Source organism: Schistocerca gregaria, chromosome 5 (assembly GCF_023897955.1).
Source record: "Schistocerca gregaria isolate iqSchGreg1 chromosome 5, iqSchGreg1.2, whole genome shotgun sequence".
NCBI lineage: Eukaryota > Metazoa > Arthropoda > Insecta > Orthoptera > Acrididae > Schistocerca > Schistocerca gregaria.
The window spans coordinates 499,912,950-499,937,379 of record NC_064924.1 but is presented as its reverse complement, the minus strand read 5'-3'; the positions used below and the strand labels follow the sequence as shown (position 1 = coordinate 499,937,379).

The window sequence follows — 24,430 nt, the reverse complement described above, 5'->3', positions numbered from 1 at the left end:
TCTATGCACCCAAATTGCGTGAAAATGTAATCACATGTCAGTTCTAGTATAATATACTTTTCCAATGAATACCAGTGTATCATCTGGATTTCTTCTTGGTGTAGCAATTTTAATGGCCAGTAGTGTATTAACTGTCCTGTGCATTTACATGGGAACAATGCAGAATCAGTTTTGATGTAGTCTGATTACAAGACATGCTCATCTGGCTGATGACACAACAGCTGTGACTGTTGCCAGATAGAAAGTAAGTAAAATAGCTCTGTCTTATGTAAAAATTCATAGTACAGAGATTACCACAGCAGTGAAATTATTCATATGCACGCAAGTTTCTTGTATTCTCCATACAGTGTGGAACAATGACCAGAAACTTGTAGCAACACAAGAAATAATAATATAATAGACTGTATTTTGTGATGTGAAAACTGATTACTGTAGCTAAAATACAGTAGATTGACCTTATTCCCAAAACAAACAAAACTGAGACACAGTAGGTAGTCAACTTCTTGTAATTTGAATGCACATCCTAGGTAAATTATTTAAATGGCATCACTTAAATTAGTTAGTTATATGTTTTTCTGTAGGAACCAACATGGGCTCCAAAAACAACTATCTTGTGAAACCCAGCTTGCTCTGTTCATTCACAAGACAGAAAGCAGTAGATACAGGCACCCAGATAACACCATGTTCCTTGACTTTCAGCAGGTGTTTGATACACTTCTGCACTGTCTCCTAATGAACAAAATATGAGCACTTGGAATATCAGACATACTGTCTGATTGGACTGAAGAGTTTTTATCAAGCAGAACACAGCATGTCGTCCTGAACAGAAAAAAGTCTTTGGTGTGCCTCAGGGGAATGTTGTAGGACCATTACTACTCATACCATAAATAAATGCACTCACACATAATGTCAGAAGTTCCATGAGGCTTTTCATGGATGATTTTGTTGTGTACAGAGAAGTCATGATGCTAGGAAATTGTAACAAAATTCAGGAAGATCTGCAGAGGATTGACACTTGGTGCAAGGATTGGCCATTGACCCCCAACATAAACAAATGTAACATATTACAAATAAATAGACAAAAAGACCTTATATTGTATGATTACACAATTGCAGTATAATCACTGGAAGTAGTTGACTTTCACAACATATCTAGGATAATGTGTATGGTATTATTTGAAGTGGAACAACCACATAAATTTAATTGTGAATAAGGCAGATGCTAGACTGAAATCCATTGGAAGATCCCCCAGGAAATGTAGTTAATCAGCAATGACAATAGAACACAAAACATTCATTCAACCAATACTTGAATATTGCTTGTCAGAGCTAATCAGTTAGAGACTGGAACATATCTGGTTCAAAAAGTAGTAAAGTAACAGCCACTATTATTTCAGAGAGCAATAGTTGAACCACAGAGTTTTCAGTCTGCCTTTTAACCTAGTAACAATCTCTCCTTGATGTGGTGATTCATCAAAAATGACCTGTAGTTTGTATTCCATGTTAAACTGTAGGTTTCCTTTCCCCAGTTGGATGACAGGTTTTGTTTGGTTACATACAAGTTGCCAAAGTGACATTGAATTGAAAAATTAGCACCAGAGCTTTGAGCCACACGAAATTGTTACAGACAGACTCTATACAGCTCCTTCCTCTATACATATTCCCAGCATGATTTTCTCTCTGTATGTGAATACTAATCTCTGTAAGCATTTTGACATGGTTTTCACAGACTGCTTCATGAGGAAGATTTGTCTATGTAATTTATTACTGTTATACTTATATTCTAAAGGATAATTTCTGTTTATGTAATACTAGTGACCCATCACAGCTTCACATCAGTAGCAATAAATATCTGTGTATCTGCTATCTGGCTGATTTCTGTATTTTGTCAAACAACTTAATCTACAATCATGGAGCTCAGTCACCATTACTATGGTAAAGTATGCAATGTGTATTAGGACAAAAACAGCTGCTTCAAAGGAGCCATTGCTTGTCCTGCAACTCTACCCAGCTGTATTTTTATCTACTACTTCATATAAGAATTTATGTAACTTTGCTCAAAAAAACTGTCAGCTGTCTTTCTAATGGAGAATTTAAAAATCTGTTCAGTATGAACATCAAAGGCAAAACTAATGTAGATCATACAGTCCAGTTATTTTGATAAATTGCTGAAACAGTGACCTACAAGTGACTCTTAGTTTCTGCTTGTGAAGTCATCTGGGGCCCTCCAGTATTCTACTCAATGTTCACCAACAAATGTTATAAACCCTTGCACCAGAATAGGACACTCCAGTATGAACCCCAGATGGTATGTACAATACACGGGGATAGTATTGTTGCCTCCAGAGTTGTGTGGGTGAATTTTACAGTTCATTCCAAATTCATTCCTGCTACTAATCACAAATACCCTTAGGTAGCAAATACACTCTCATGCAAATGCAAGAATTCTCAAATTCCTGAAGAGGCCCAATCAAGATGAAAGGCCGTCAACACATCTGCTGGGTGGATTCGATCAGGGACCTAGTGTAATTAGTGTATTCTTCCTGAAGTACAAGATTCAAGTAAATCAATCATATTACAGACAAATACCGTGAAAGAGAGATTTGTTCTTAAAATTATAGGAAGACATTACTATTATAGTTATTAAATATTGATTTATAGTCTAATAATTCCACGTGTTTCAACATCTACCAAGATGCAATTCTTTCAAATGGATGACATTTTAGCAACACATGTGTCCCTAACCTACCCCAGTAATCGTACTGTGGAAAGGGGAAAAACAGTTTAATGTGGAACCTGCACCAAGACTCATTCCTGGTGAATCTTTGCATCATTGAGAGATGAAAGCTATGTTAAAGGCATTCTGAAATAATCTGTGGTCTGACCAGGATTCAATCCAGAGACGTTTCCGTTCCCAGACATATGTTTTATCACTAGGGCAACAGGTTAGTTGATTTACAGTAACTAATCACATGAAGGAACACACACTAAAGACTTCCCTAAGCAGTTGCCAGCATTTGTGTGTGTGTGTGTGTGTGTGTGTGTGTGAGAGTGTGTGTGTGTGTGTGTGTGTGTGTGTGTGTGTGTGTGTGTGTGAGAGAGAGAGAGAGAGAGAGAGAGAGAGACATGCAGCTGTGTTTTATGCAGTATTCATAGTTATTACATGTCCTGTGTATGTAAGTTCCATATAAGATTTTTAAACTTTTTTAAGGTTAGTGTTAATTCTTAAGTGACAGAGTTTTATTGCAATAGGTTACATAACATGTTGACAGTTGAGCCATACTTCATTGGTCATGCACAAACAGAATGGTTTCTTTACCATGGAACATATGAAGTTGTAAATCAACTGAATTTCTTTAATATCTTAACAAGTCTACCTATCTCAGAAATGGAACATTGTGTTAGTTACCAATAGCTTCTGTTTCATAATGTTTTTAACTGCTTTTTTGAAGATATTTCTCCTTAATTTCATCACACTTGCTCAATATTGGTATGGGGTAGAGTACTAATGAAACACACAGACAGTTAAATGTGGTACTAACAAGATTTTACCAACTGCACCACTCTTCAATCTGAATAGAGTATGTGTTACCAGGTACACGAGCAAGCTGTACCTTGGAACAGTTTTTGACATTTGGAAACTCCTGCTTTCCCAGAGTAATTTATCTAATTTGAGAAAACAGCTGCAGCACACATAAAGTGACTGCTATCGTTTCAAAATAGAATAAAAAAAGATACTATACTTCAGTTACATGGCTGGTTGGAGGCAAATGTCTGAAAAGTGTGCCAAGCTACAGCACTCTCTCTTACTATCATTTTCTAAGTAAATTATCATATACACAAGACCAACTCTGATTGGGTATGAAGTGCAAAATTAATATGGCTCCTCACTAGCATGAATTTTACTGCTATTTAACATCAATGTTATTTATCAGGTTGGAGTGTATTGTAAGATAGGTCCACATTATTCAACTTCAGTAATATTGTTATCAGCCGTTTTTATCTTGCAGGGAAGTATTTCCGGAGGGTACTTCACCACTGAGTCAGTCATTTGTGATACCATTGCTCAATAATGGTATGAAGAAGGTTATGCGGTCTTACTATCTTGATCAGTTACATCTATCTCATCATCATGCTTTCATGAATGTTTTAAATGTAAGTACAAAGCAATAATATTTTCACTTCTCTAATGTTCTCTCATGTTCAGTAGTTAGTGAATGTTTAGTTTGCTGGATCTGTAGACTATTGCTGTGGCCTCATCAAAATTGTTCAGTAGCAATGCTGTTAAATGCAGGAGTCTTTTCTTGTCTATAAGAAAACACTTGATAGTATGTAATTTAACACCTACAAATTATGACTCAGATCTTTTTGTGGCATGGTTTTGTAGTTAACTACAGATGGCAGGCAATAAATGATTCAGTTGACAACAATGAAATAAGTAGACAAAGCCCATCAAAATCTTAAAAGACAGATGTGATTGTTTATTTTCTCTGCACGTCAATATTTTACAAAGTTACATTCATTGTGCTAGTTTTCATAGTCAGTAATTATATTGCATTATCATTAGAAGTTATTAAAAATTCATTTATTATTTTGTGAAACTGTCATATTTCATTCTCCATATTCTGTTTGGAAAACTTTTACCCACAGTGCAGTCAAGTGATAATAATAATTTTTTAAATGCGGAAATGGAACTGTCAGGTGACGGATATTAATTTAAATGTCAGATTTAGAAACAGAACTAATTTGAGGAGTCCATTCTACCTCATATACACACATCAAAAAAAGTTTTGCATCAACCCGGTTCCCAGAACTCCTGAAGATAGATGTTGACTGTGGATATTGTATCACAGACACAGTCCCTTCGACTGTTTAGGAATGTCACTAAAACTGTCCAACCATGCATGAGCAGTGCCTGTAAGGTGGAGGGGTCCTACAGCCAATCAGTTCCAGTCATTCCACCAGGAAGGAGTTACACTGCTCATGTTGTCTGTAGGTTAACCATGCCTAAACAGTCAGTACCGCAGTTCAATCATGTCCGCATTGTTACTTTGTGCCAGGAAGAGCTCTCAACAAGGGAAGTGTCCAGGAGTCTTGGAGTGAACCAAAACGATGTTGTTAGGAGATACAGAGAGACAGGAACTGTCTTTGCAACCACAACACGATGCAGCACAGTACAGATGGGCCCAGCAACATGCCAAATGAAGGATTGGCATCATATTCTCTTGACTGATGATTGTAAAATATGGCTTTGACCAGGCAATTATCAGAGACATGTTCAGAGGCAACTCAGTCAGGCTGAACGCCTTGGACACACTGTCCAGTGAGTGCAGCAAGTTGGAGGTTCCCTTATGTTTTGCGGTGGCATTATGGGGGGCTGACGTACACTACTGGTGGTCATGGAAGGCACCACAACAGCTGTACGAGATGTGAATGCTATCCTCCAATCAATAGTGCAACCATATCGGTAGCATATTGATGAGGCATTTATCTACGTGAACAACAGTTCATGCTCCCTTTGTGCACATCTTGTGAATGGCTTCCTTCAGGATAATGAAATTGCTCTACTAGAGTGGCCAGCATGTTCTCTAGACATGAACGTTATTGAACACGCCTGGGATAGATTGAAAAGGGCTGTTTATGGATTACGGGACCCACCAACAACTCTTGAGGGATCTACGCTGAATTGCCTTTGAGGAGTGGGACAATCTGGACCAACAGTGCCTTGATGAACTTGTGGATAGTATGCCATGACTAATACAGGCATGCATCAATGCAACAGGATGTGCTACTGGATATTAGAGGTAATGGTGTGTACAGCAATCTGGACCAATACCTCTGAAGGTATTGCTGTAGGATGGTACAACATGCAACGTGTTCTTTTTATGAGCAATTAAAAGGGCGGAAATCGATATTTATGTTGATCTATGTTCCAATTTTCGGTACAGATTCTGGAACTCTCAGAACCAAAGTGATGCAAAACTTTATTGATGCTTGAATACAGGGTGGTCCATTGATAGTGACCGAGCCAAATATCACACGAAATAAGCATCAAACGAAAAAACTACAAAGAACGAAACTCTTCTAGCTTGAAGGGGGAAACCAGATGGCACTATGGTTGGCCCGCTAGATGGTGCTGCCATAGATTGGTTCAAATGGCTCTGAGCCCTATGGGACTTAACATCTGTGATCATCAGTCCCGTAGAACTTAGAACTACTTAAACCTAACTAACCTAAGGACATCACACACATCCATGACCCAGGCAGGATTCGAACCTGCGACCATAGCAGTCACGCGGTTCCGGACTACAACACATAGAACCGCACGGCCACCGCGGCCGGTGCTGCCATAGGAAGCCCCATTTTTTATTACATATTCATGTAGTACGTAAAGAAATATGAATGTTTTATTGGACCACTTATTTCACTTTGTGGCAGATGATGCTGTAATAGTCACAAACGTATAAGTATGTAGTATCACGGCAGTGTGGACAGTATTTGCTTCGTGATACATTAATTGTGATAAAATGGACTGTTTACCAATTGTGGAAAAGATCGATATCGTATTGATGTATGGCTATTGTGATCAAAATGCCCAACAGGTGTGTGCTATGTATTCTGCTCGGTATCCTAGATGACATCATCCAAGTGTCCCGACCGTTTGCTGGATAGTTACGTAATTTAAGGAAACAGGAAGTGTTCAGCCACATGTGAAACACCAACCACAACCTGCAAAAAATGATGATGCCCAAGTAGGTGTTTTAGCTACTGTCACAGCTAATCTGCACATCAGTAGCAGACAAATTGCGTGAGAATCAGGAATCTTAAAAACATCGGTGGTGAGAATGCTACATCAACATCGATTGCACCCGTATCATATTTCTATGCTCCAGGAATTGCATGGTGATGACTTTGAATGTAGTATACAATTCTGCCACTGGGCACAAGAGAAATCACGGGACGATGACAGATTTTTTTGCACATGTTCTATTTAGCGACAAAGCATCATTCACCAACAGTGGGACTGTATATTGGGCAACAGAAAATCCACGATGGCTGCGACAAGTGGAACATCAGCAACCTTGGTGGGTTAATGTATGGTGCGGCATTATGGGAGGAAGGATAATTGGCCCACATTTTATCAATGGCAGTCTAAATGGTGCAATGTATGCTGATTTCCTACGTAATGTTCTGCCGATGTTACAACAAGATGTTTCACTGCATGACAGAATCGCGATGTACTTCCAACATGATGGATGTCCAGCACATAGCTCACGTGCTGTTGACAGGTGGATTGGTTGTCGAAGCACCATACCATGGCATGCACGTTCACCAGATCTGACATCCTCAGATTTCTTTCTGTAGGGGAAGTTGAAGGATATTTGCTATCGTGATCCACCAACAACATCTGACAATATGTGTCAGCGCATTGTCAATGCATGTGCGAACATTATGGAAGGTGAACTACTCACTGTTGAGAGAAATGTTGTTACATGTATTACCAAATGCATTGAGGTTGATGGACATCATTTTGAGCATTTATTACATTAATGTGGTATTTATAGGTAATCATGCTGTAACAGCATGCATTCTCAGAAATGATAAGTTCACAAGGTACATGTATCACATTGGAACAACTGAAATAAAATGTTCAAACATACCTACGTTCTGTATTTTAATTTAAAAAAGCTGCCTGTTACTAACTGTTCATCTAAAATTGTGAGCCATATGTTTGTGACTATTACAGCACCATCTATTACAAAGTGATTTCTGTATGTACCCCACGAATATGTAATAAAAAATGGGGGTTACTATTTTAAAAAATTCTCGTTGATATCCGTTTGACCTATGGCAGAGCTATCTAGCGGGCCAACCATCTGGTTTCCCCCTTCAAGCTAGACAAGTTTCATTCTTTGTAGTTTTTTCGTTTGATACTTATTTCATGAGACTTTTGGCCCAGTCACAATCAATGGACCACCATTTATTGTGGCCATATAAAACCATAGCATTTTATAGGCATAGAATCTTATGAATAATTTTCTTACAGCTAACTTCTGTTGTGTTCAGAAAAAATATGGGGAAATATAAATTGAAATGTGTAGACTCTTTGGTTATTAGTATGGTTTCTTAACTTCGAGCAATAGATGTTCTTTGTGATTTATGATTAATGTGGTAGAACTTACTGTTATTCTTTGTGTAAAATAAACTATATTTTCACACATTTGCTGACTGTGGGTTTCCCAGTGATGCACCAGTATTGCATGTGCAGGAAGACAAAACATATATTATGTTTGTTTTTGCATCAACAGCACCACACAGACCTACTCATGAATAAATGCAGTGCATAATTTGCACCTACCATGAAGAACATTCATTCTGTGTAGGCATGATGTATCCATCCACAAGCATCACAACCATCTCCACCAGAATAAAGAGTGCTTTGCAGGCACTGCAAGGACAAGTAACCAAATTACCTAAGGAAGTTGTGGCCCTAAAAATATGGCACTCCTCACTTGCATTTCAGTAGCAGTGATCTTCCAACAGAAACTAGCATTCATCCTCCAAGGAAAGTATCTGCTGGTATCACAGAAAATCTGGAGCTGTGTCAACTAACCCGTGACAAGAAAAATGCTGTCAGAAATCAGCAGCAGTGGTAGCTAATTTCAAACCAAAGAATCATTTACTGTTCACAAAAGAGTGCTCTACCATACTAAAATTCCTCATTGATACAGGTGCTGACATCTTGGTTTACCCTTCTTCGCATAATCCACAGCAAAATGAGTCAGCTGTTTTCTGGAAATGGGTCTTCCATCAAGACCTATGAACACATCACCTCACATACAAACTTCAATCTTTGACATGAATTCATTCGGAGATTCATTGTCACTGACATGCTTATCATTTTTAGGACTCCTCCCAAATCTTTGTCAGTGACCCCCACATGACTCTACAATGCAGGTGACATCAGTGCCATGTCATAAACAATGGCATCATACTGACAGTTCCCTGAAATCACCCAGCTATTGCCTATTCCCGCACAGGTAAAACACTCAGTGGTACATCACATTGTCACCGTGCCAGGACAGTTCATTCAAGATCTTGTTGTACGTCTCCAGACAAAATCAAGATCACAAAGCAACAGTTCATTTTCGTGTTAGCACAAGAAATCTGCTGTCTTTCACATAATTCTTGAGCTCACCACACCTTGTGGTGACTATCATTAGCTTAATGCCAGAATGATACCATGTTCCTACCCTATGTCACATATCGAAGAGTTTGCTATGCACATTTATGGTGAGACAGTTTACCTGTGATCTACCTCGTCCATGCTTTTTCTCATATATATATTTCATCAGAAAATATTTACCCAATACAACTGTTTGCACTCCATCTGAAAATGTGATTTGGACTGTACAGTGCCACCCAGACTTTCCGCCACTTCATGAATGATATAACACCTAAGAGTTCTTTTACCTCTATATCGATAGCTTGTTTGTAAAGTCATTCGGTGAGGCATTGCATCTAGCACCTACAGCAGTTGCTCACAAGACTATAAGAATGGGAGCTTACCTATTACCTTATTAAAATATGATTTTGGAGTGATGGAAGTAAAATTCTTATGTACCTTATCGATGCACAAGCAGTCCTACACAACCCACTACAAGTATGTGAATTAGGTAGTTTTTTGGACTTGACAAATTTTTATCAACACTTTATGCGCAATTATGAATTGTTGGCAGTGCCTCTCAAAAAAATCATTAAAGAGTTGCATTGGAGATACACTACAGTGTATTGATGGAAAGAAGTCATCATTCACCAGAGTGAAAGCTGATATTCCAGAGACAGAATTTATTAGCTCGTCCTTTTTGCGACACACCTCTCGGAGTTATGCTGCATACATCATCAGGTGCCTCTGGACATCGATTAAAAGAATGTGTACAAACATGATTGACCATTTCTATATCTCTTCAATAAAAAATTGTCACTATCACAAGCAAATTTGTCAGTGTATGACCACAAGCTCTATCCAACATATTCTTCGATCAAAAAGTTTTGCCACATGCTTCAACGTCAACATTTCAGTTGTATCACAGACCATAAGACACTTGTGTTTGTCTTCCATCAGACACCAGATAAAACATCATCATTCCAGTTGTGACATTTGAACTTCATTGTGCAATTTACTGCAGATATATAACATGTTGATGGTGACCAGAATGGACTAGCATGTGTCCTATCTCACATAGACGCCAATTAAGAGGGACCTGACTTCATAGCACTTGCCAATGCCCAGGAAGCAGGTAACAAACTGCAGATATTCTTCAAAATGTCATCAGGCTTGCAGCTTTGATACACTCAGGTAGCACAAGCAAACAAAGCTCTATGCTATGTTGCATTAGTGTCACAAGCATGACCAATTGTTAGAGCAGATTTCTGCAAGTAGGGAGTTTCCTTTTTCCACAGGTAATCTCATCCAGGAGTAAAGATTACTACAGAACTAGTGAAAAAGGCATTTGTTAGCCCAAATATTCAGATGAATTACTAGACATTTGTCCACCAGCGAATCACTTGTCAGCTCAACAATATAACTCAGCATGTTACAGTACACTTGGTTCTTTCACCCCACTGAAACAATGATTTGAGTATGTTGACATCAACATCATTGGACCTTTACCACCATGAGAAGAATTAAATACTGCCTCACAGTGATTGACCATTTATCTCATTGGCCTGAGGCCTATCCAGTGTAAGGTGCATCAGCAGCAGCTGTAACCACAAACTATTGCCCACTTCTGCTTTCTCCTCAACATCACTACCAGCCAGGGCAAACATTGTGAGTCATATCTCTTTAAAGTATTTTCACCATTGCTTGGAATGAACTGAATTCAAAGCTGTACCTGCCATCATATTGCTAATGATCTTGTGGAACAGCTCCACCAACATTTAAAGGCCTCACATAGTTGCCATGCCATAGAGAATTGGACTGACAGCTTCCCTATTGTCATATTAGGCCCCTGAGTGGCTTTCAGTGAAGATCCAAATGTGACAGTGGCTGGATTAATGAATGGACAGAACCTTGAGTGCCTGGCAAATTCTTCACTGATACATCAGGGAGTAAAGCTCCAGAGTTAATACAAAATGTATGCTCACAGATTTGTAGGCTCCATCTGGATGTTTCAGAAGAACATACTATCCAGTAACCATTCATTTTCTATGATTCACAGTCCTGTAAGCAGATTTTTGTCTAACATGATGCCGTTCGAAAACCACTCTGAAAACCATAGTATGACCCATACATGGTACAGACACACCACAACAGCACTTTCAATGTTGACTTCAATGACACATGACATCCAGTGACAGATTTAAGCCAATCTCTACTCCAGGCAAGACACAATGGTTCAGGGACAACAACTAACAATGAAACGCTACCTACATTTGATTCTACTAGGACATCAGAATAACCTTGTCTTCCATCACCACAACCTGTGCCTCCAAGTAAACCTTCAGTTACAATTCATTTTGGCCATCACATATGATTCAAAACCAAACATCAATGATACTTGAATGGAAGTGATGTGGATGGTAAATCACCAGTTACATTTTATGTGCAGTATAGATCTTTTGATTATTCATGTTGTCTCTGAACTTTAAACAAATAAGTAAATTATAGGTTTTCTTTGTAGTTTACAACCATGTAGTGTGATTTACTATTATATTATGTGTTTAATAAATTGTATAGTTATACATACCTCCTGATGATACTGCAATGTTTTAATATTAGCTTCTTTGTCATTATTTGTGGAATGCAGAGCAAGTCTTGCTACAGTAAAACAATATCAGCCAAATATCAATAAAGAGCTTGATAAATTTAATGCGTGCTAAATTTAATGTTTGGGATAGGAGTAGGCACTGAGCTCTCTCACTTAAAGGATGCAAAGACTTCGGAGAATGATTTGATCTTCCCCTAAAGTGATTCACTCATTTTAGTGATTAAAGATAAAATCCCTAGATCTCTGAGGGGCCATGATCCCACATAGAATCATTTTGAGATTGTCACACTTATATCCCTACATTCTGGCCACATTGTAGATAAAATAGTGCAATTACAAATGTAGGATATCCGAGATACATGTGCAATACTTACTTTTTTTGTTAAATAGCCTTGTTGTTAAATACCCCTTGCAGGGTACTAAATTGCTTTATTAATTATTAGTGTTCATAATGCTGCAGAGATAAGAACAATATAAAATCAAAGAAAATGACATTCCAATAACTATTAAAACAAAATAAACAGACAGAAATGTCTGAAACACAACTGTATTTTGCCGTGTTGGAATGTCTCCACTTTTGGAGCTGCCACAAGGATTTACTGTCAACTGCAAAGCAACTGCTCCACCAAACGTGCAGAGTTCCCGGTGTGTATGGATATTTAAAGCACAAGCTGTTTGGGTCTGCCTTTGTGATGTTTGCACTTGCGAAGTTGTTTGTTGAGATATCAGTGGAAACAAGCTTGGCATTGATCCTTCCTCAGTAATTGGTGCCTCTGTTATCATTTGATTGGGGGCCTGGAAATTGTCAGACAACTTCACTCTCTCTATTAAACTATTGTGAGTGTTCCGTTATAGCATATCTCCACTGTATGTTTATTTCAGCATAATATCTTGTAAGGTCCAAAATACAGTGGCTGCAACACTGCAACGGTGGATTGATAACATCCATTTGGGGTATAATATGGGTACACTGTTGTATATCTTTCAGGGCAAAAGTTTGTTGAGTTCCATGTCTGGTTCTTGGATTTGTGTCCAATTGAGATGGCTGTTGTAGTAACAGATAAATAAATATTAGCAATGTGCCAGTCCATATTGTCATAGAGGTCATGTATTCAATGAAATTGCCTGAGATGCAGATATTCTTGCTGAATACTATTTCCACAGCAGAAATGCCAATAACAGTCTGTATTACACATTATAGCTACCTTAAAGGTCTTGTGCCATCCTATTTTTGTGAGCAATACCTGATAGTTTTATGACGGTTCATCCCACACAGTTTGGCTAGGTTTTGGAGTAGAAATGATACAGATTGTCTACCTCTATCAGTCGTTAAATGTGTTGGTCAATCAAAACATGCTATCCATGTGTTCAAAAAGACCTTTGCCGTTTTCTCAGCTGAAATGTCAGTGGCAGGAAAAGCCTCTGTCAGTTGTGTAAGCCAATTGATAAGTGTAGTTAGTGGAATCCCTCTGATTGGAGTACTACCCCCCCCCCCCCCCCAAAGTTGATAAGTATATGCACAAATCTTTCAGAACTGTAAGGGACTGGATTGTCCCCAAAGGGGTTGGGGAGGGGGATGATTGTGACAGTGTAACATCCTACTTTAACTCTTTCACACACGAAACATTCCAGTGCCCAACTCTTACAGTCCCTGTTTATACAGGGCTGCACAAAGCACTCTGCCAGTAGTTGTGGCATGTTTTTATACCTGGATATGTCATGTCATGAACATTAAGAAATGCTTTCCTGCATTAGGACACCAGTGCAAAAGGATGCTGTCTGTGTGTAGACACATTGCACCAATTTTCAGACATAAATTTAGTCAACCACGCTTGCGCAAGAGGTGTGTAGGTACATGTTGAAAGACCCCCAGCTAATTGAAAAGTTAAAATTTATTAAAACCAAAAAATGAAACACTGATCCACCATAGGCATTGGCAAAGACATTAATTATGGATGCCCAGTAAGGTGCAGACAAATGAAAAAATTCATTCATTTTTTGTACATGATTTTGTTTCTCACTCTCTTGTATATAGAAGGTCTGTTAAGAAGTGCTGTTCAGAATAAGATGGGCTATGAGTGTTTTGTATCATACATGTTTCAAAATAAGAAAAGCTTTGATACCAGTATTGAGTATTTTTTATACAAGTGAAGTGACACCAAGTAAGGAGGATCTACTTATTTATGACATGCACTGGTGTACTTGGAGTCCACCGCCTGCATCTAAAATTGAAATGTAAGAGGAGAAGTCCAATAGCCTAAAAATTCATACAAGCACAGAACATTTCTAATAACACAAATGTATTATCCCCTTTTAAATGTTTTTCAAATGCATATGTATTTAATAATTTTTCTGATTTTTATTACAACAAAGAGGCCAAAAAATCTTGCAACTGTTGGTCATTGCCTGTCAAGTCACTAACTTGTTAAAATTAATGCTTTATGGTGCACTGTTTGTGCATGAAGGGTAATCTGCACTAAGTTCTCTGCCCCTGATATGTGCTGTTTGTTAGCTATGAATTGTGTTATAAATTCTATTTGCCTCTTTTGTCTTGAAGAATTGCATTTGCTATACTGCTTGTAAAAAATGCTAGGGCTTAATGGTCGGTGAATATAATGAGATCCTTCTCTTCCAACGATGCCCAGAATTGCCTGATAACTTCAAAAAGCACCAGCAATTTTCTTTCATATGTGATCCATTTTTTGCTGTGCATTCATTCTCCTGAAAAAAAGTATGGAAGGGGCTGCAAAGCACAGTTAACGTATTGCTGCAAAACTCCATGTATTACTATTTGACTGGCACCTACCACAACAGCCAAAGGTACCAAAGGAAGAGGCTGTGTTAAAAGTGTCACACTGACTGCACTTTCTTTCACTGTGTTAAATGCCTGTTGCATTTCAGATGACCAAATGATGCTGGACTTACATTTGGTATTGGTGTCTGCAAGTGCTGCTGTGAGGGCTTTCTCTGCTAGCTGTTGACAGTAAAAAGGAAGCAGGAAGTTGCACTTGCTATGGGACCTGCACCTTTTCTGCTAATGGAGAAATTACTGAGACTATTACCAAATATTCCAAAAAAACTGCTTGTTTTTGTCCTAGCACAGACTTCTTGTTATTGATTATGGTTATGCAATAGTCACTGAGACATTGGAAAACCTGTATCAAGTGGTATGGATGTTTTGGAAAAAATCAGTATATCATCGGTACAAGAAAATCAGAAATTTATTCCACATAAAACTTCATCCATAAATTTTTGCCATGTCTGAGCCACATTTATACATCTAAGAGGCATGTTAACTTGTTTGAAAAACCAAAAAGGATAATTATGGCACTCATGGGTATGTCCTCTGCTGCTACTGGAATCTACATGTAAGCTCTTGCACAATCCCTGACACTAACAAAATGTGATCCTACTAACATGATGTTAAATTCTTGCAAATTCAGCAATGAGTACTTATCTAATGTTGTTGTTGCATTTTGTGCCCAGAAGTCACAACATAGTCTCCAAGTTATATCATTATTGGGAGCCAAACATAGTGGGAATGCCCAAGGACTGTCGGAGTGTTGAATTATACCATTTTTAGTAGCTTCTCAAACTCCTCTGTTTGGTTATTGCCATGCGATCTGGTGGTATTGCCCACAAGATTAGATTAGATTAGATTTACTTTCATTCCAATTGATCTGTAGTGATGAGGTCCTGCAGGATGCAGAACATGTCAGAAAAACAACAATACATGACAAATATTTACAACTCAAACAAATAAGCTAATGTACCATTCCACAGGTCCCAAGTGGAATGATCATCATTTTTTAATGAACACTATATGAAAGAATCATTTTACAAATACTAATGCACTGAATTTAAAATAAAAAATTTATTTATTTATTTATTGTGTAATAAATGTGTAATACTACTACTATAATACTTATTTACAATGAACACATTACTGCACTGAAACTGTGCAGAAGTTATACTGTACTTATGTATAGACACACACAAATCAATTGGTTCTACTGAGAAATTCACCAATGGAATAGAAGGAGCTGGCCACCAATAATGCAGATACTGGAGGTCAAGGGGTAGCCAAGATAAAATGTCTTGTATTGTGTTTCAGAGCTTTCTTCCCACTGTATGGTGTAGAGACTGTTGAGAATGCTGAAGCAGCTGAGTAAAAATGTTTGTAGCTCATGATTCTTGCTCTCTTATAAAGTAAGATATCTGGGTGCCTCTACTGATGGTCCTTGAAGCATTGTTGTTGAAAGAACTGTTCTTGACATCATCCAGAAAATTGAAATGAGCCAAGAAATCTGCTCCTACTACTAGCTCTGAAACACCTTCTATAATAAATTTCCATTGGAACTTGATACAGGGGCTAAGTTTAGTTGTAGAGTTTTCTCATTGAATGTCTTGACTACTGAGTTGTTTGCAGAAAAGTGAAGTGATGTTAGTTGTCTTTGAATTTATAGCATCCTGAGTGGGTAAAATGAAGCATCCATACCTGTGTCTATGAGAACTTTGCTACATGAAAATTTGGCTGAAACAAACAGTCTGCAAGAGAATATATTGTATAGTCTTGTCTGTCCATTACCACATACAAGATCTGTGATACTGGTTTTCTTGATCATGCACCTAAATGGCTGTCCACTAAGGCACTGGTGGATATGTCAGTTGCTAGTGAACTGTTTATTATGTTGGTGTTGTACATAATTTCAGTGGCTGGTCACTCCTATATTGAGGCACTCTAACAGTTGGCAGTGAGCAAGAGTGAGGTTGCTCTTTCTTGTAGGGGAGAAGAAGTATGTTCTGTGTGGTCTTTTGGCCTCTTGCTGTCTGTTGGAAACTTCAGCTTGTTCTTGTTGTGCTGTTAATGTCTCCGGGTGCGAACTGTTGTATTTTATCTATCATTTGTCGCAACTCTTCCTGGAATCTGTAGAGCTCTTGCATTGTAGCATCATGACTACTCCTGTTGTCATTATTACCTGTTTTTATGGTAACTGTGTAACTGTTGTTGGAGGATGTTAGAACATTTCCATGTTCTCAATAAGCAACCTTTGCCAGTGTATCTAAAGTCAATTATGTGCAGCAGTTTATGATTATTTGCGTTGATACTAGCAAGCAACTTGTCCACAACATATGAAACAATGGGTACAACACTGATGTGTCAGAGAGGCAAGGCTTCTTAAATGAAAGAGATATTGTGAAAGGCATGGTAATCCACCAGTTACTACACCTATTGCCCACAGAGGACATAAATCAGGCCACTGTGGGAAGCATAGTGTGTGCCAACATTCGAGTGGCATCCCTGCAACTATCTAAGGCAACTGTCAGAGTTGGCCTGGTCACACTGCTATCACCAGGTCTGCTGTGCACATGCAGCATTACTGTAGCAAAAACTGACATGGATGGTATCTTTATAAGGGCATGCACAGGCCTCCATGTGCTCAGTTCTTAAACGTGTTTGAGGTGTGTAAACCACTTTCATTGTATTCTTGTTGATGTCACTCCATGACCCAATAAATTGTATCTCTTTTTATGGCTGTGTTTCCTTGTGTTCCTAGTTAGAACACAGGTCATGATGTTGAGGGGTAAATTTTTGTGTTTATTGGATTCTGTGATTTTTCTGCCAATCAGTTATTCCATGGAGGCTTTACTCCAGTCACTTCTGCAACATACAGCAGGTTCACACTGCCAACTTGGAACTGTTGTTGACTACATTGACCCAGGCTCAGCTTCTGGTTGTTCACCCGTTGCCATCCGGTCTACCCCTCCTCTCCCTGTGATAATCCGTGGAAGACTGGGGTGCTTACAAGAAGCAGCTTCATGACCATTTCATGGCCTTCCAGGTGGTTAACATGAAGGTCTATTTTTCTTATCATGGATACCCTCTTGTATGTATCACATACTGTGACAGTTAGCTCCTTTGCAAGAACCAGCATTGCTTTCTTTTGATGTGGACACTATGTGTTGAATTCTACCAATGTTGCAAACAGCTGCAGCAGTCATACTGAGCTTTGGTGGCCAAGCTTCACGTCTACATTTCGGGAGACCTATATAGATACCACTATCAGAGATGCAATCATTTGTACATCCCCAGATGAGGAGGTGTATCAATGTGCTCTTCAGTTTGAAAACCCTATGGCAGAAGAGGTTTTGAGTATTGCACAGTCATTCAAGGTAACCCCCACTGTCAATTAAAATGTTGCCATTGTTGACAGCATGCAGCTCCAGCACATGGAATCTAGCATGCTGGGGGAAGAGGAGGTAGCTGCAGTATAAACAAGGCAACTGGATCGATGCTGACAAACACAATGTCAGCAGTAGGAACAACAAATGCCACTTCCTTTATGCCACTTCTGTTTTGTACAGCACAATTAGGCATCCTGTCTCTTGCCATAAATATACAAAAAACTCACATAGTGGCAGTATGTCGATCTCAACACCCCCTCCAAGGAGTCATTGTAGAAATAAATGGACATCGATATTCATAGTGTTTTGTGATTGTGTTTGCCATTGTCTGCATGTCAGAAAAACTTTTTATTGAAGAGTGGAGACAGATACACCATTAACCCTAGACGTTCACACAGGGCCACTGTGTCTCTTCTCAACTCTAAGATGTATGCCAGGCTAGGGTCCCTACCATTGACATGTGTCGAGCATCAGGTAAGCAGTAACAAACAGCAGATAACCCATTTTTTGCCATTTCACAGCCGACACACTTTACCAGTCAGCTTCCCATTCCTTTTTTAACTTGGTGGTTAATGATGTGAGTACTGAAAAACTTTTCGCATTAGATGTCTTTGCTACTTTTGTTTCTTCTGTTATGGATACAGGGCGTCTAATGTCAGACCAAGTGCCTTTTCATAAATTGTACTGCTGGCTGTTCTGAGTTTCCAGATCTGTTTGTTCAAGGGATATGATGTGGAATGATTTCACAGCACACATCACCATAAAACCCTCTGCCTGTTCTAATTTTTTTGGTTGTAGCTAATGCCAGTAGCTTTACACAACCAGGTCAAGGTGAAGCTGGATTGTTTGACATCACTGGGAGTGATTACACCAATTTCCTCAAGTTATTGCTTGTAAAGAAGTTGTCCGGTCAGCTTCAACTCTGTGACTACTTCAAGATCAATACTACTTCACAGAAAGTTTAGACACTTGCCCTCTGCCTTGCCCGGTGGAGTTACTTACAAACTAGGATGCAGGTCAATAGTTTTTGAAAATCAACTTAGCCAAAGCCAACTTTCATTTTTCCAATGGTCGAGGCATCGAACAAGTTGCTTGTGATTAATACACCTTTTGATCTCTATCAGTGTCAGTGGCTCATATTTGGGGCCACTATTGAGCATGCCAACTTTCAACAATTTTTTAGAACTTATTATGAAAGTTGTCCCAAATTGCATTAACTGTCTTGATAATATTGTCATGACAGGTGCTACCATGGAGGATCACCTACGTATTCTCCATTCTTTGTCTACTATTCTACATGCTGTGGCTTGAAATATAATCTCACTAAGTCTCACTTTTTGTAGCCTTTCATAGTTTATTTGGATCATGAAATTTCCAGCAGGGTATGCACTATTATGGCTTTGCGCTGGCCATCTCATCTATGAGAACTTCTGGTATTCCCAGAGTAGCTACTATTGCTCACCCCTTGCATCTTTTGTTTGGTCTGCAGCCTGTGAGCTTGCTCTGTGCAGCTTAAGGATAATCTTCACTCCGCACCATGTCCGGCAACATTTAAACCTTGGAAGCATGCAGTCATGGTCACAAACACAGCTGAATATGGGGTGGAGGTGGTCCTGGCCCAGGGCCATTAAGATTGCTTTATTTAAAAAACATTCAGCTTCGCTCATCAACATTATTCTCAGATGGAAAGACTTGCCACTGTCTATCCCAATGTGTTCTGGTGTGGTGCAAAATTTCATCTAATTACTGGCCATAAGCTCTTGGTTTCCCGTTTTAGCTCATCTTTATTTACAATTTGTACAGAAACCAGATGGCAGTTATAAGAGTCAAGGGACATTAAAGGGAAGCAGTTATTGAGTAGTAGTAGTAGTAGTAGTAGTAGTAGAAGGGAGTCAGACAGGATTGTAGCCTATCCCCGATGTTATCAATCTGTATATTAAGAAGCAATAAAAGAAACAAAAGAAAAATTTGGAGTAGAAATTTAAGTGTGGAAGGTGGGGAGGGGAAGGGGGGCAAAGAAATAAAAAGCCTGAAATTTGCCAATGACATTGTAGTTCTGTCAGAGACAGCAAAGGACTTGAAAGACCGGCTGGACAGAATGGACAGTGTCTTGAAATGAGGATATAAGATAAACACAAAAAAAGAAAAATTAGGATAATGGAACATAGTCAAATTGAATCAAATTTAAGTGCAAGGAAGTCTTTTCTGAAAGTATTTGTATGGAATGTAGCCATGTATTGAAGTGAAACATTGACAATAAACAGCTTAGACAAGAAGAGAATAGAAGCTTTTGAAATGTGGTGCTACAGAAGAATGCTGAAGATTACATGGGCAAATCATGTAACTAATGATGAGGTACTGAATAGAATCAGCGGGGAAAAGATGTTTGTGCTGCAACCCGACTAGAAGGAGCTATAAGAAGGGATCGGTTGGTAGGACAATTCTGAAACATCAAGGGATCACCTCTTTTTATGCATTGCGCCACTGGCGCTCTGTCTTGGATGGCTTTATTCTCCTGTCAATGGAATGATTTATTCTTCATGTCATGGTTCCAATGGCTCTGCAGCAGGATGCCCTGTGCTTACTATATCAGGCTCACTGGGGGATCTCTTACCCAAAACTGTTGGCACACTGTCATGTGTCGTGAAAAATTGGCATTACTCAGGAGGTTGAATACCTTGTCACAGCCTGCCCCAAGTGCTCAGGTCAGCAGGTGGTGCCATGCACTATTTCTTCACCATTTCCAGCCCCTACACAGCCTTGGGAAAGAAACCACATTCATTTCACTGATTCCTTTTAAGGAATTTTCTGGTTATTGGCAATTTATTTGTTTTCTCATTTGCTTTATGTTGTTCACTGTCTGTCTGCAACAGTAGATGTGACTGTGAAGGCATTCAAAGTTTTTAAAGACAACAGCCATATTTGGGCACTGAAATGTTTTAATGGCAACAGGTGAAAATTAATGTGGACCATGACCCGAACCCAGATCTTTCCCTTAATGCGAGCAGCACCTTAATCCCCTCAGCAAACAAGTGTGCTTCCCATCTGACCCTAACTCCCAGTCTGTTGCACACTACTTCTGCAACAACAATTCATAGTGTCCATTCTTTTGGAGATGTCCAAAAGAATAGAAACTATCTGCAAGTGCACACACACACACACACACACACACACACACACACACACACAACACATACAATTAAGAGTCAAAGAAACTGGTACACATGTAGGGCCCCCATGAGCACATAGAAGCTACAACACAATGTGGCATGGACTTGACTAATGTGTGAGGTACTGCTGGAGGGAATCGACACCATTAATCAGGCAGGGCTGTCCATAAATCCATAAGAGTATGAGGGGGGTGGAGATCTCTTCTGAACAGCACATTGCAAAGCATCACAGATATGCTCAATAATGTTCATGTCTGGGGAGTTTAGTGGCCAGCAGAAGTGTTTAAATGCAGAAGGTGTTCCTGGAGGCATTCTGTAGCAATTCTGGATGTGTAGGATGTCGCATTGTCCTGCTGGAATTGCCGAAGAATGCACAATGGACATTAATGGATGGAGGTGAACAGACAGGATGCTTACATACATGTCACCTGTCAAAGTTATATATCTAGACGTATCAGTGTCCCATGTCACTCCAACTGCATGTGCCCAACACCATTACAGAGTCTCCATCAGCTTGAACAGTCCCCTGTTATTATGCAGGGATTCTTGAGGTTACTCCATACCTGTACACATCCATCCACTCTATACAATTTGTAATAAAACTTGACCAACCCAGCAAAATGTTTCCAGTCATCAACAGTCCAGTGCCAGTGTTGATGTGCCTAGATGAGGCATAAAGCTTTGTCTCACATAGTCATCAAGGGTACATGAGTAGGCCTTCAGCTCTGGAAGCCCATATTGATGATGTTTCATTGAATGATTCGCATGTTGACACTTGTTGATGGGCCAGCATCGAAATGTGCAGCAATTTGCAGAAGGGTTGCATTTCTGTCACGTTGAACAATTCTCTTCAGTCATTGTTGATCCTGTTCTTGCAGGATCTTTTTCTGGCCACAGCGATGTTAGAGTTAAGGCAACTGTTCATCTTAAGTGGGAGGTCTACTTTAAAATTCCCAGTCCAACACAAATTTTCATCTTGCTGTTGATCTCTCTCTCTCTCTCTCTCTCTCTCTCTCTCTCTCTCTCTCTCTCTCTCTGTGTGTGTGTGTGTGTGTGAGTGTGTGTGTGTCAAATCCTGTCTAAGATATTCTTCTTGGAAAGCTTGCCTTACACCCTGGTTTCATCTAAGATATTCTCCTTGGAACACTTGCCTTGCACCCTGGTTTCAAGGTTACTACACCTAGTGCGCACAGTGGATGTAAGTCAGGCCACCACACCAAGCATACTGTGTGCTCCCAGCTACCCTAAGCAGCCTTGAGGGACTGGCTGGACACCAGCTGCCATCACCAGGTCTGCTGGGCGCACACAGCTCTACACCAGTAACACCTGACATAGAGAGCATGCAATGGCCCCCAGGCCTTCACTTGTTAAATGTGAGTGAGACGTGTGAACTATTTTCACTGTATCCTACAATGGAAAATCCAGGATGTGAGTAACAAAGGGAAGTTGATGGAATCACAGTGATAACTTCCACCAAAAATGGGCAGTTTTGATCAACATGTAGGTGAACTTTGTCTGCAGAAAATTTGCTTCCACATGCGTGAACCAATTTTTTAGATTCTGTGGCAGTTGGCCAATCAAGAGATCAAAGCTGTGTCTGATTCCCTGCTGATACAAAACAGTGAGGATGAAATTTCGACTAGTGCATCTCACTGTTTCCTCCTTCCTGCTGTCTTGTATCTGTCAGTAAATTCTTGTCTTCCACTGTAAACTTGATTTACATGGATGCATTTCATGTTCATCAAAAACTGGTACTATATTGGGTTGTTGGGTTGTTTTGGGGGAAGAGACCAAACAGCGAGGTCATTGGTCTCATTGGATTAGGGAAGGATGGGGAAAGAAGTTGGCTATGCCCTTTCAAAGGAACCATCCTGCCATTTGCCTGGAGTGATTTAAGGAAATCACGGAAAACCTAAATCAGGATGGTCAGACCACCGTCCTTCCAAATGCGAGTCCAGTGGGTACTGTATTCATAAAACTGTTACTGTGTTCAGAAAACTGGGGTCAACACTGGAGTTAACACACTATAAAAAACCCAAGCAGAATATTAAATTGCTTTATTAATTATTAGCATTCATAACTTAGCTGAAATAACAAGAATATTCTGTCCATAAAAATTACATTCAAATAAAACCAGGAAGTAAGAGTAAACAAACAGAGATATCAGAAACACAACTGTACTTTGCTGCATTGGAACCTCTCTGCTTTCAGTACTGCTACATTGATATGCTGCCAAGTTCTTCAGAAGTGATAATGTTTTATGGAATGTATTTATTTATGATCACAATTTTGTCTATAGTGCCAAAAGTAACTGCTGTAATCAGCATAAACTGCTAAGAAACCAATGAAATTGTGGGATACTTTTTATTCTCAAGAATTTCAAAAGCCTTCCTTTGGTTTGACTACTTCAAACTTCATTAAAACGTGTATCAGTGCTTATTACCCCTCTTAAGAGGGCATTGTTTTAGTCTCAACCACGTTTACATAATTCATGGCATACACAGAATAAAACAAGATTTCTCATCATCTGTGTAAAACAATGCAGCAAGTCACCAAAATGAGAATGTTATGTGAAACCAGTTGATAAAGTATGAATTCACCCCACATGTTGCAAACACGTTACTTACTATAATAATTCCTATCGAATCCCTATCATACTATACTCTTATTTCTTACTGTGCATGCATCAAGTATGACATTTGACAACTAAAGATAATATCCACATTGTCAGTGATACATGTTTACATTAAAGTGAAAGTGGTAAATCAAGAAAGTTGCAAGGCTCTAATTACTAACAAGCTTTACATAGTTAACATAGTTATTATTAAAAACAAAGATTCCAAGACTTACCAAGCGGGAAAGCGCCGGCAGACAGGCACATGAACAAAACACACAAACACACACACACAGAATTACGAGCTTTTGCAACTGGCAGTTGCTTCGTCAGGAAAGAGGGAAGGAGAGGGAAAAATGAAAGGATGTGGGTTTTAAGGGAGAGGGTAAGGAGTCATTCCAATTTCGGGAGCGGAAAGACTTCCCTTAGGGGAAAAAAAGGACAGGTGTACACTCGCACACACACACACACACATATCCATCCGCACATACACAGACACAAGCAGACATTCTGTGTGTGTATTTGTGTGTTTTGTTCATGTGCCTGTCTGCCAGCGCTTTCCCGCTTGGTAAGTCTTGGAATCTTTGTTTTTAATATATTTTTCCCATGTGGAAGTTTCTTTCTATTTTATGAACATAGTTATTAATTAGTTATATCATATTAAATAGGAAAGTAGCTGAAGAAGA

General features: G+C 39.2%; 1 protein-coding gene across 1 annotated transcript in view; it reads left to right on the top strand.

Annotated features, from left to right (window-relative positions):
• LOC126272873 (putative phosphoenolpyruvate synthase) overlaps nt 1–24,430 on the top strand; it is a 329,859-nt gene that overhangs the window by 179,221 nt on the left and 126,208 nt on the right. Inside the window, exon 17 of the mRNA XM_049976096.1 lies at nt 4,011–4,155. Within this exon, the coding sequence (XP_049832053.1) occupies nt 4,011–4,155 (145 nt within the window). The remainder of the gene's footprint in view (nt 1–4,010; nt 4,156–24,430) is intronic.